At 42.0% G+C, this 13,979-nt stretch overlaps 1 protein-coding gene across 1 annotated transcript; it reads right to left on the bottom strand.

Moving 5' to 3' along the window:
- Positions 1 to 205: 205 nt before the first annotated feature.
- MATN3 (matrilin 3) lies at positions 206 to 13,488 on the bottom strand. Its single transcript, XM_059469129.1, has 6 exons — positions 13,359 to 13,488; positions 11,064 to 11,633; positions 8,396 to 8,518; positions 7,858 to 7,980; positions 2,492 to 2,599; positions 206 to 654 (listed from the first exon to the last, which is right to left on the bottom strand). The coding sequence occupies exons 1-6, from the start codon at positions 13,486 to 13,488 to the stop codon at positions 599 to 601; spliced, it is 1,110 nt and encodes a 369-aa protein (XP_059325112.1). The 3' UTR covers positions 206 to 598.
- Positions 13,489 to 13,979: the final 491 nt, after the last annotated feature.

The following is a 13,979-nucleotide window of genomic DNA, read 5'->3' as shown; positions in this document are numbered from 1 at the left end:
TTCAAAACATTTGATTTGGCATAGTATTCTGTTTATTTCTTCCATGTATGCCTCCTTCATCCTTAAAGTTTTGTTTCCTTGGGTTTTTTAAACCTTTTATTTCATCACACCTGTCCTTTAGGTTGAATACAAAATAACTTCCAACATCAACGTGCATATCATATTATATTTTATTACAATAAGTTACACAATCCCAACTTCCCCATTTAATTGACAGAAGACATAGGCACATTTTTTCATTCTGCCTTGCCACTTCAAAATTTTATATAATGTGATATACTGTATCCATTCTTTTTTTTTCTGCATTTACTTTGAAGTAAGAGAATAAAAAATGCCGTTACTACAGAAAAGCAGTATCTGCAGTAGAAACTGAAGCACAGCAGGGATGAGTAGCTTCATGGCTATAAAGTGACTGTACATGAAGATCCTTAGTGTCACTGTATTTTCAAGACTCTTGTCTTCCTGAAGTCTTCTCCATGTTTGTCAATAATCATAAACCACTGCTGTTTTGTAAGCTGTGCAATGAAATAAAGCTTCCTGAAAACAATAAAAAGGCTTGATTCTGAAAGATTATTTTAAAATAAAGCAAAATGATAGCTCAGACAATCTGCTGTCTGTCTTGATATGCCTGCAGCTTCTCAGACACTTCATCTAGTGGTCAGGTGTTAAGGGCAATAACATAGATGGCTATAAGGATTGTTTTATTTACAGTCTTTCATATTGCTGCATTTTCAAAAAACAGTCTGGTTTCTGGATGAGGTCAATACATGCTTGAAACAGAGATTTCCAAACATATTAGAGCTCTGTCAAGATTTGGCATCTTCCCAAATAATCTCAACAACCCTAATTTCTTATAATGTGTTGGATCAGGTGATACCCAGGGACAAGGAGCACAATGTGATGGTCTCTGCTATGTTTTCCAGATTGTCTTGAAAGGATGCTGGGGATAGAAATGGCCCATCAAAGAAAAACTTTGAAAGAAAGCCTCAGTTCTTTGTATAAAGTCTATTCCTAACTTAAACCCAGAACATTTTCTTGTTCAACATGAGCTCTTGGGGCAGAAAGATTGATCTCTGAAGGACATACTACTACTGAGATGACATTACAGGTTTAAATGTCTTGGTGTTCAGATTTAACTAATTACATTCCCTAGAATTATACATTATAATCCAGGAAAATCTGAGTTCTTCCCTTTGCTTTTCCCAGGCAGATAAACTGAACTCCAAGCACACTGCATGAAGAGGGATGTGCAATTAGACCTCATAAAAATAACTTTGAATTTATTAAAAAACTGGGAAAGTTTTGTGTCCTTGGCAGAAGTGTTTATTTGACTTTCAGAAACTTTGTCAAACTGAAAAATTCATGTATCTATCTAAATGATGTATAAGTGATATATATATCACTACTTTGCTCTCCTTTTTTTTTAATCTTAAATAGACTCTTCCTTGATTCCTTTCTAATCCACTCTTCCTTGACTCTGAAGCCTCAGAGATTGGGATGATAACCACAGACATAATGCTCCTTTAAATCAATTCCTATTTGAATAAGAGCACCTTTGACAGAAAAAAGCATTCCGTGTCAAAAATTTTCAGTGAAGAAAATCTGTGACGTTCCTTGGTAAATTGTAGCAGTGATCAACCACTCTCACTTCTAAAAATCATGCCTTATGATGTACCACAGCTTGTCCAACTTCAGCTTCCAGTTATTAGTTCCTGCCATGTCATCTGAGGGCATTTATTTCAGCATTCAGGCTTGCTGTGGTACCACAGAGATCACCACTTTCTATTTGTTTATTGGTTGGGGTTTTTTTCTCTCCCACATGTTTGTGGAATGTCTGATCCAGGGGCTGACCACGTTTCCCTTCCCGGCTGCAGCCGCGGCACTGCAGCAAACGCGGCCGGCAAATCCCACCCCAGCCGGGACCTTGGGTCCTCCACGGGCACCCAGCCTGCCCAGAGCCTCCAGCACCCTGCCTTGCAGCCCCCTCATGCTCCTGCATGCCTGCATACTAACAAGCTCACACGTTTTCAGGGAAAAGAAGGTGCTGGAAAATCACTTGGGACAGTGCCTACCTATGGAGATGGGATGCTGAGGAATACCACAGCTAATGGGACTGTTGTCACACTGCCTGTGAAGTTGTCCCTAAAGTTTTGGGACATAATAGGAGGACTCAAAACTGAGTGTCTGATGTAACAGTAAAAGCCAGTCAGAAGAATTATGAGCTTGATAAACAGTTCTTGATGTTCAACATAGCAGATATAATCTAGGGGGTGTGGGCATATGCATTTATTTTATGTGTCGTGTTGCTCTTCAATGAAATGTGAAAACATAGTGGTGTTTGCAACAACCTATCTTTTTTTTCCATAATATTTCTGAAATCATCCTGAAAATACTTTCTTCCCTGGATATTTCTTCCCTAGTTAATAGGGAAGCTACCTCAAAAATACCAGGAAAGTGCTGAATGAAGGTGATCATGTCAGAAAAAGGATATATTTTGTGGACAGAGCTTCGAGGCGTGAGGTCACTGAGTCCTGGAGGGCAGCTATGGCTTCACACTTACAGGATTCTTCAGCAGTTACAAGACTGCTTGTTATGGCTCCTAAGAGAGAAAACAGCATTTACTGTATTTACTACATTTGAACATTTAAACTACATTAGAACATTTAAATCCCAAGAAAATGCTTGATCCTGTGGAAGGATCAAACCCATGCTGTGAGACTACAGCAAGCACTGCAAGCCAGGCCAGGTGGGAAGGAGGGGCAGCAGTGAACAGGGGCTGGTGTGAATGACTCCAGGACAGGGAAGAGAGAGCTCAACTCGAACCAAGAAGGAAGCAGAGCAGGATGTTCCTCACCTGCCTACCTGGATCCTCTACACTCTTTAAATTAGACCATTACTGAGAAAAAATAAAAATATAAAAAAGGTCTGGCTGCAGAGACCAACCAGCCTCCCCTTCAACTTTGTGTTACCCCACAAGTACTCTTGGTTTCTGACATTTGCGACATGCATGCATAGGGAGTATGGACACAAATCCATTCAAATGTCACATGAATATAGATGGAGGGAATGGCATCATTCAAATAGGCCCAAGTGAATTTATCATCTAGCAGAAAGACACAGCAATCTAACTGGAGGAGCCAGTTAGTATGACAGGAGTTACTAGTCTCTTCAGAAAGGAAAAGTGATCATTGCTATACTCCACAGTGCTTCCTTAAATCTGTTCCTAAGTCTTGAACTCAGTCTTCCAGACTTACAGGGGACCAGCTTCAGCTGTCCTCAAAAATTCCTTTTTCTCCATAATTCACAGAAAAAACCAGCAATGATGACAATTTCACTGTAGTATAATAATGTCAAGCATCAGTAGATGGCTGTGAGATCTTGGCTGCATGAAAGGCAATTTAACCTCACCTACTCCATAAAGTAAATAAGTTAAGGCTGCACCACTTTGCTGGAGGCTGAGAACAAATGTATCAACAGCTACTGCAGCACAGGTACTGTAGTGAGTTCACCATCCATATCTGAGACTGGAATCATAAGCTTCCAAAAGCAAAGCCTTCTTAAAAGAGAGCCTACAAATACATTTTCAATAACTTACCAAGTAGTATTATGTGTATAAAATACCCATCTCTTGGTATTTTTTTTTACATTACTTGCAAAGGCAGCAATAGCATATTAATAAATTTTGTTTTCTCTAGATATATAAATGCATAGCTGATTAATGTCAAACAATGTGTGTGAGCATTTGTAAAAGTAAAGTAAATTATACAAACAGTAAATTATACAAAAGCACATTTCTCTTTTTTCCTGGACTGTTTTGGCTCCTTTTTTTTGTGTGTGTGTTTTTGGTTTGGTTTGGTTTTTGGTTTTTGGTTTTGGTTTTTTTTTGTTAATCATGCCATTAATACTCCCCTTTTAAAAGGAAACTGCAAAATCTATGAGGTTGCAGATCTGACAGTGCAGAAACTCATTTGTCTTAAAGCCAATGTTGAAATTGGTGTCTCCTTGATTCCACTGAGGCTGTATTTGTTCAGCTCCCCTCTTTGGAACATTCCACTGGCTTTATGGTCAAAGTACAAAGAAGAGCTGTTCAAGAGTCAGCTGGAGGAAGGCCAGTTCAGAACATCACACCAACATGGTTGGTTTCCAACCAGCTGCCAGTTAACATTTTATGTCTGCATTTAAATTCTCCAATGATAGATACAGATCCTCCTTGGATTTTGTCTCTTTTAACAAAATTATTTTTCCAACCAGCTCTGGCAATTGTCCAAAGATATTCTGAATTCTTCTACAGTCCTACTGTGAAATTGAAAGTGTTCCAGTATTTGATATTCAAAATTTGGGGCATTCCTGTTGCCACTGGGATGCCCAACAAGACACACAAAGCATGCTAAGCTGTGTTTTTACACTGCCTTTGTGGTCATGTCCAGACCAACAAAAAACTATTTTTGCAGATGGTGTTTGTCTATATCAACCAATTTTATAACTCTGCTCTTACACAGCATCTTCAGCCACTTGATGTGATGGCAAGTTATTGCCACTCCGAACCAGGGGTTCAGCTAGGCAGCTCCTGAGGTCCCTTCCTACCCAACTTAACTTTGCATTCTACATCAAACTGGAGAGGTTCTGCCAACACTTGATCCCAGTACTGCCCATCTGAAAACAGTTGGTGAGTTCATCCTTGCCCCACTGAGCTCAGAGGAGACACCAAGAATGCAAGGTTTAGCATTGCAGCAGTTCTGACCTGAGCATTGCTCCCCTGGGGACCCCCAGCCATTCTCCAAATGCTGGTAGGCAATGGAGACTCACATCCCAGAGGCAGGTGCCCCAGAACCCTGCTTTGCCAACACCCCCAGTTATTCCCCTTTCAGGAATGCAGGTTATGACAGATTGTATTTTTAAATACAGTGAGTCCTTCAAGGTATGATGACAGATAAGAAACAACATTAAACTAGTTTTAAATACAGTAACTGCTATAACTAAAGAAGAAGGACCAAACTAGCTCAACATATTTTGGAAAGAGGTATAAAATAATGAAAAGGGATTATACATCCTGAGAGCTTGTGAGTTGATAGACCATTTCTCAAACAGATTAAAAATGTTTAACACATTAAAAAGAGGTGCTTCAATAAATAAACATATTCAGGGAAAAAAATCCAAACATTAAGTTATTACCTGAGCATGTTTTGTCATCTGAATTTAAGATAAAGTCTCCATAGCAGTCACAGGTCTGTGATCACTCACACAGACCTGGTACCAGCCATAGGTTCCTGGTGCACACACACCAAAACCAAGATAACATTTTTAATGCTCCCCAATGGCAATGCTTTTCCATGATGGGAGCCTCTCCTCTATGAATCTTATCAGGGACAGCTGAGATGTGTAACTGGTCTCACCTTGGAGCAGCAATTGTCTCACTGGGGATTAATACATTAATTCATACAAGGGATACCTCAGAGCTTGCTCCCTCTGAGCCAGCTGTGTAACCCCACCAGATGTGAGGTGCCACATCAGCTCCAAAGGCACACTAGGAAAGGTTTCCAGTACACAATAACTTTACAGTAAGCAGACTGGGAAGGAAAGAAACACTTCTGAAATTGTTGTATTTTTACAGTGACACAAAGTCACTGAGAAGCTAAAGAAAGGAACAGCAAGATGAAATTCAGCTGGAGGGGAGGACATCACCTCAAAGTGTCTTGCATGGTGATACACACATTCCACAGAACTGCAAAGTGTGTGACTAACCCCAGCTCTTCTCAACAATTTGTCAGTTCTGGGTTTGCTGAATATTACATAAATTAGGGAAGGCCTTATTTATAAGTTGACAAAGACTGCATGGGGAGTATTATTAACATTATTATATATAAAGTTCTTTGTGTCTCTGACATTTGCTCAAGTGGGCGAGGCAGAGGACACAGAACTGTTTTTTGACAACTGAGTGCAGGTGAAAGCTCCAAACTTTAGAGAATATCAACCCATATCCAAACTTTAGACGATATCAACCCATATCCAAACTTTAGAGAATATCAATCCATTTCCAGATTTTAGAGCTGGTCATAGTGATTCCCATTAGCAAATGCATCTTCATTTGCATTCACATGAGGATGTTTTTACTGCATGTCAGCGTGCTGCTAACCAGAGCAGGGTGCACAGAGCGTGTTTTTATCTGACTATCAACATCACAAAATTAGTAGGAAATTTTGGAATACTGGCAACACTTTTTTGCAGCTGTAACAGATGGCAAAAGGAATGGAACTGAAAGTGAAGAAGCTACAAAACAATTATCCAACAGAATTTCAGAGAACAAATATCTTGATTTTAAGAGACTATTTGGCGTTATTTCAACTCTAATTGAGTTGGAGAAGACACTGTTTTATGGAGTGAAAAGATCATAAACAGAAAAGTATATGTGGCTGCTAAAAAAGATGTGACACCCACTGCCAGTTACAAAGTGGGCACTTTCTGTGTGAGGCTGCTGTTTTCTGCCAAATTTAACACGTCAATTCTGAAAGGCCAAGCTGAGAAAGAGTTCCTATATTTGGATATCTTTGCAGTAAGAGAGCCCAGCAAGGCACAAGAAAAAATAGAGTGGAGAAAGAAAGGAAGAGAGGAAGAGAGAGAGAAAAGAGAGTGAGAAAAAGAGAAAGAAAGGAGAAGGGAAAGGAACCAAATGAAAAGAAGAAAAAAAGGAAAAGGTAAAAGAAAAGGAAAAAAAGACCCTCTCCCAGACCTAGACTATTTTTGCATCATTTTTTGCACATCTTTGTGATATAATTGAGACAAAGACCTGAATGGTTGGGAAATCATTAGCAGGATACTGCAAAATGAGATTCAAAAGGGAAAAAAGCAAGCATGTGAAGAACATAATTTAAAGTTTGAGTAAGCAGAAGGAGAATCAGTGCTATGAAATGAGGTTTGGGATTAGACTCCCAAAGGGGAGGCCTAACTGAATTTGCATTCCATCATATGTTTATTGCCTCTCTGTAATGCCAGCTAAGAGCTAATCCTAAGCACCATATTTACAAAATCAGCTCCTAAGCTAGGCAGGAAGAAATACTGAGACCCTCTGGCTTCACCTCTTTGAGATGTGAGACCTGTGACTTACCTTGAGAGATTTGCCCAGGAACTTCCTGGAACTGGAAGCCTAAATTCAACAGTTTGTCACACAAAATATAGTGAGGAAAGGGATTATAGTGGAAGTGGGGGAAAAAAAGGATTTTGCCTAAATAAATCAGGAGACATCCAAAGAAATTCAGAGTGATGATCAAACCCTAATCAAGATAATATAGAATAGATAACAATTTGTAGATAATATATACTTATGTGTACATCCCTGAGTACCAGCTACATCTATGCTCTTACATCTCAGCACTGAGAAGGAACACTTTCCTCCATCTTCTACAGCTTTAAAGCTGGAATATTTTTTAAGGTCCAAACACATCCACCAGAAAGAGCAATCATACTCAGGATGATACAGACAACAATCATTCTTCCAGCACAGTCCATGTTCTCCCTCATCTCATTGCCTTGTACTGCTTTACTGAAGATTTTCTGACAGAAATGGTCCACATCACATACTGGATATGGCAATTCATTCTCCATGGGTGTGAAAATACTGTGAAGTCCTCAAGGAAATGTCAAATGGCATTTTAATTTAACCAAATACAGGCTTCACACTACTGCAGAAGAGCCAAGGATCTCATATTACTACTGTACATATGGAAAAACAAAGTTGCCCTGAGTTTTGGGGAGTTGTACAAAAACTCTGTTATTTTATCAGAAAAAATAACATCAATTAGCCAGATTTTTAAAAGCCACTTGCTTTTAGTGGAACATAATTTTTCCTTAATCAGGTCTTACCTGAGCAAGTCTTCTTGTCTGGATTCAAGGTGTAGCCTTCATAGCAGTCACAGACATAGGAGCTGTTGTTACTCACACAGATCTGGTCACATTCGTGCCTCCCAGGTGCACATGGGTCCACAGCTTGGTAAGAATGTTAGAGAAACAACCTATTGTTAATAACAAGCAGTTTGGGATGGAGTGCACACTCCTATTTTTAAATATATTTTGATTTGGAATCAGCTCAGAAATGGCAATAGTAATTGAAGGAATTAGAACAAGTAGGAGAAAATATCTATGGTGTCTACATCTGAGGACTTTGTTTCAGCATCTGGCCCTAATGAATGGATCTGTAGGCACAATAAAAAGGACAGTGATAGAATCAAACTACATCTCACCATTACTTGCAGCTGAGTTTTAGTTATTATTCATTTCTAGAATTCTTATTGGAAAATATATAGATATTTGTTGTTTCAACAGAAGCAAACAAGTAGCATCTCAAATCCATGAACAGTGGGGTTTTTTTCCTAGTTGAACTCATTATCCAAAGGAATAATACCTGAGCAGGTTCTCTTATCTGGATTCAGGGTGTATCCCTCATAGCAGTCACAGAGGTGGGATGCCCCAGCACTCACACAGAGCTGCTGGCAGCCGTGGCTCCCCAGGGCACACACACTCACAGCTGCAAAGGGCAGTGACAGAGAGCTGCTTCAGCCACCCCGGAGGAGAGCAACAGGCATTACTCATTCCTGCTTACACACGGACATCTTGCACTGTTTGCTGGATTACTGGTAGTGAATGTCAGTGCAGTGTTCCTGTCAGAACAAGTTACAGACCTCCTTTGCAGCACTCCATAGCCAGGAGAGAGAGGCCATAAGCGGCACGGAAATAACTCATTACCTGAGGTGGCAGGAGAAAAGATGAACTGAAAATGAGATGGTTCAACAAGGAGAGATATTAAGTATTCAGTAACATTACACGGGAAAGGAGAACTCAGCCATGAAAAGCTCTTCCAGCTCTTTGTATGCAGTTCCTTTCTGTCATGGGAAGGGGAAGGGGAAGGGGAAGGGGAAGGGGAAGGGGAAGGGGAAGGGGAAGGGGAAGGGGAAGGGGAAGGTTTTACCTGAGATTTTTACTTAGATTTGTAGTCATTAATTAGTATTATTGTGCATATGGACTACTGGTAAAATCAATCTCCAAAGCAATACCGGTGAGATAAAAAATCAGAAGTAAGAGTGCTTAAACCTTCTCAGGTGTTTCTGAAAATAAGGCAATTTTGTGGCAACAAAATGGCAACATTCCCATTTTCTAAAACAAGGAAGATTTAGAATTATTCTAAAAAAGGCTGATAGAATTGTCTTGTGTTTACATTTTACATTAACAAAATCTCTGGGTGATCTTTTCAAGCATAAGTGAGAAGCTCAGACTCAAATAGTCAGATTTTTGTGGTAGGAAAGTCAAACGTCCACTGACTTGGACAGCTACTCAAGGCTAAGACTTTTCCATCTCTGGGATGGCTTCATGCTGAATAATGCTCTCAGTGCATCAAGAACTTGGTGTTAGCCAACTATTTTCCCCCTGAACATTACTTTCCCTGTTTATAGTTCACCCTGCAAATAAATTAATTGCCTTGGTCAAAGCGAAAGAAAATCCAAATTGCCACTGGTGAGTCCAGATTTCTGACCAAAAGCAGTCTGGAGCTGTAAAGAGACCCAGTTTACCACACTGTCTTAGAAGACCCTCTTAGATTCATTTGGTTTATAGGAGTCTTTTTAAAGATTGTTTTCCTTCAACCTGTTATTTTCATGAATCCCAGATTCTGGCAAACTGCATGCAGGCAACTCAGAGTTCCACTGGAAGTGTACATGTGTGAGCTCTCTGATTTACCCTCCAGCCTTGCAGGGGTCTAATTTCTATGCTTCAGCACAATAAACAGTTTATTCCTAAGAACAAGAGATTTTTCTTTGCTGCTATGAAAGGGCCTGCTTTGGTGAGAACATGAGTGGACACGAGTGCTGTGTTCACAGCACACGTACCTGTCCAGCCAGGTGAGCACTTGTGAGGATCTGGTGAGCGTGCTGTCAAGCCAAACCTCAAGGCATTTCCTATGCTAATTATTGGCAAAGTGTCCTGTCTGCAGATGGTCTTACACGTTTACTTCATACCTAGAGAAAGAGGTTTATTCACTTTAAACATACTCCAAAGATGTGGTGGTAATTTTTAGTAAGGCTCTGAAATAACAAAAGTAACACACTGCCAACCATGTTCCCAAGGAAGTGGCTGTTATTTTCATTCTTTTACAATGTCATTTATACCTATTTTACCCATGATCTGCTGGAGACTTATTTTAAAGTAAATTTCTTAGAAATTCACTAGGAAAATCTATTTTGCACAAGTTTTTTAATTGTCAGAAAGTTGTCATTTGATTTTTGTGAGTAGGGCTGTGTCACAGCTATCTATAGGCAGCTCTAAATACTCCAGATGACCTTTTTTCCTTGTTAATGACAGTAACAGCCCACTCTGGCCTAGCATTGTCAGTGGAGTTCTAGCCTAAACCAAATACAGCATTTTTTGAAGATAAGCGCTGAAAAAGCAAAGCTAATTATTCCCATCCCACAGTTCCTTGTCTAAATCAAGTTGCAGAGAAACAGAGGGAGATGTGAGCCTGGCACACTGGAAAAGCCCAGCAGTGCCTAAGGAGTGAAAGCCTGTCCTGAGATGATCTGCTGCTGCATCTGGGCACTTTATCCTGCACCAGATTGCTCAAGCCAGTGTGGTGGCTTACCTGCCACACCGATTGTCCCACTCTGAACCTACAGGGAATCCCTTCAGCTCCACACTCCCACCCTCCTTGCTTCCCAGTGAGATGGAAAAAGAAACAAGCAGCCTGCACAGCTCTGGTGTACCTTCAGTAATTCAGTAAATATATACAATTAAACCTTGTCCAGATTGCTGCAATTTCTCTTTCTCTCTAAATCTGGCCAACTGCTCAAGGAGGTTCACTCGAGTCAGGTCTGTTACCTACACTGAGGTCACTATTCAAAATGACAGGCTGTTACTTGGCCTCCACTGAAAAAGAGGGTTGGCTTGTTTGCCCAATGGATGGTAAAGGAAATATTTAGATGTGATACATAACACTTCTGAAAAACGTCTTTCTTAAGGAGTGCAACCACAGCAGCAGTCCAAAGGAGCCAAGTTACACTGCCCTCTCGGACTGCTCCCCTTACCACAGAAAGTCTGCCTGAATCTGGATGTCAGCTTTTCGATCACGCCATAGGTCTCCACATAGAAGACGTGTTCATCCAGGGGCTCGCTGGCCATCATCCTCAGGGACTGCACGTCCGCCCGGCCCACCCCGACCGCGTAGATCTCGATGCCGGCCGTCCGCGCGCTCGCCGCCACACCTTGGACCTGGTCCTGCGGCCGCCCGTCCGTCACCACAATGACCACCCTGGGGATGCTGAAGGTTGCTGGCCGGGCGCCCATTTCCTCTGTGAAGACTTCTTCCATGGCAGTTCGGATGGCAAGGCCGGTCATGGTGCCAGCAGACAAGGGCGCAATGCAGGACACAGCCTCCTTCAGAGAGGCTCTGTCAAAGTGGGTCCGGAGGGGAAACTCCACCCTGACGGTGCTGGCGTAGTTCACAACGGCCACGCGCGTCGTTCTTTCACCAACATCCAGGGTATCGATCATTTCTGACAGGAAGAGTTTCACTTTCTCAAACTCCTCGGGTCGCACGCTGCGGGAGCTGTCTACGATGAAGAGGAGGTCGAGAGGCCGGTTCTTACAGGCAGTGTCTGCCAAGAGAGAAGGAAAATGCTTCAGTCACCTCCCACACGGGACAGGAGCTTCACCCAAGGGCAGCGAGTGCTGTCATGGCAAACTACTCCTGCCACATAATGCTGGTTGATTCTTTATGAAGAGGTTTCAGATTATAGTGAGCAACATATTAGAGGGCCATAAATATTAATTTTGACAAGTAATTAATAACTGGGTTTTTCTAAGCATTAATAGATAGGTGCACATTTGAGCGCTCAAAATGTCTAACTGTCCTTGAAACAAAGGGTGGTGGTTTTCATGTAACAGCCAACAAAGAGATGAAACGATTATATATAAATGTATTTACTGTTTATTTTCATAATGCTTGAATTCCAGTTTTTATAAGAAAAAGAAATAAAATGGCAAAACATCTGACTAGATCATATAGGCAATGGATCGTTATATATTTTTGGATAGTAACAATATAAACTGCTAATCAGGAATTATTTCTTGTTTGTAAATCACAATCCAAAATACACAACAAGAACAAATAAAGGCCAACAAGGATAAAGACACAAATGATGTTGTAAAAAGGCTTCTTTGGAAATTGTTATTGTTTATGGCTTGTAGAGCAGAGAAAGAAAAATGAAATTACTCATGAAGTAATTTTATATGTAAAAATAAACATTTATACACACATTTCCAAAATTCCTCACTGCCATATAAATCTAGACAGAAGCAGAAAAGCCATAGCTTAGATCAGAGACAAACATCACTTCTAGAAGACAAAAACCAATCAAGACAGTGACAGCAGGCAACTGAAATGCCCCCTCCCTGTCCTGATATACCACATCCTGACACAGACAGTACCTTGTACTTAATTTATATCATCAAGGCTGGATTTGCAGCTGAAAAATGGAAAACCCAAAACAAGAGTATTTCTATAAAAGAGACATCCTGGCTCACCAGTGCATTAAATAGCATAATATGAGGTGTTCAGTTTGAATTCACACCTTGAGGGCTGTTTTGGGAACCCAACACACCTCTCCTGACTACTATCAAGTTGACTTTTATTATTCCATTCCAGCTGAAATTTAAAAACATCTTCACAAGTATCTTAAAAGTAGAGGTGAAAACAGCACTTCCCCCCCCCGCCCCCAACGCACTGGAAACTTTTTTTCTCTAATTCAAGTGAAAAGAGAGGGAAAAAATGAAATTGCACAAATTTCCTCAGGAAGCACAGCAGCATAGTTTATTTTGCCTTTGGGTGGAGTAATAGATCAGACAAATCTAGGATCCCACCCAGCTATATTCTATATAATTCTATATTCATCCTGTAACAGTTTCACTCAGTTTCGCCTTTGGGAAGCTGAAAAAACATGAAGAAATGTTAGCGCATACATGCATAGCTTAAGACATGAAGAAAAAAAAAAAAAAAAAAAAAAAGACAAAAAAAAGACAAGCAAGGTTTGTCCAAAAAAAAAAAAAAAAAACACATAAAAAGAAAGATAAGAAAGAAAAAAGAGCCAGTGAGCCAGTGGAGCCAGTGCAGTATTTGTAGGCAGAAAACTTCCCTTTTTTAGATTGAAAAGGAAAAAAACCTTTTCAGTAACCTGGTCCTTGCACGAGTCTGAAATAAAGATGTTTCGAGCAATGAGCGCAGGTAGGGAACAGCTACGCGGGGTTCAGGTAGGGAAGAGCCGCGCGGGGCAGCAGCGGGAGCGGCAGCGGGAGCGCGGGCCGGGCCGGTCCCGGTGCGGTACCTGCGGAGCGGCCGCCGGGGCGCGGCTGCCGGCGCGGGCGGAGCGCGGGGCCCCGCGGGGCCGCGGGCAGCGGCGGCAGCGCCAGCGCCAGCGCCAGGCAGCAGCGCAGGATGCCGAGCGCCCGTCCCATGGTGCTGCTGCTGCCGCCGGCCCCGCGCCCGCCGCGCCGCCTTTTAACCTGCCGGGAGCGGGAAGGGGGAGCGGACAGCGAGGGGGCATCGGCCGCTCCCTCCTCCGCAGGGCGGGCCGGGAGCCCTCGCTCCCCCGCCCCGACGGGCGCTCAGCCCCGGGGAGAGAGACGTTGGGAACGGGCGGCCGGGCCGAGCAGGGCTCAAACCTGGGCGCAGGGGGAGCTGACACACCGTTCCTCCTTCCAGGCTAATTTAGCATTTCGGTCTCCAGGACAGTATTTGCAAAGAAGTGGGGAAAGGCTCCTAATGTGACCACCGAGGCACAAGGAGCTGCCCGCTCTGTTGCCAAATGTGGCCGAGGACATTTTGGCCAGTTCCTGCAGGAAGTTGCACTGAGCTTTTGGGAAAGCACGGCTTAAGGCTCAAAGGCACCCTAATATCCAGCACAGAGCTTTAGAAGATGCTTTTGCCAAATCTGTATCTCGTTGTA

This window comes from Ammospiza nelsoni, chromosome 3, assembly GCF_027579445.1.
Source record: "Ammospiza nelsoni isolate bAmmNel1 chromosome 3, bAmmNel1.pri, whole genome shotgun sequence".
NCBI classification, from domain to species: Eukaryota; Metazoa; Chordata; class Aves; order Passeriformes; family Passerellidae; genus Ammospiza; species Ammospiza nelsoni.
The sequence above is the reverse complement of the archived record's forward strand: the minus strand, read 5'-3'. Positions and strand labels throughout refer to the sequence as shown.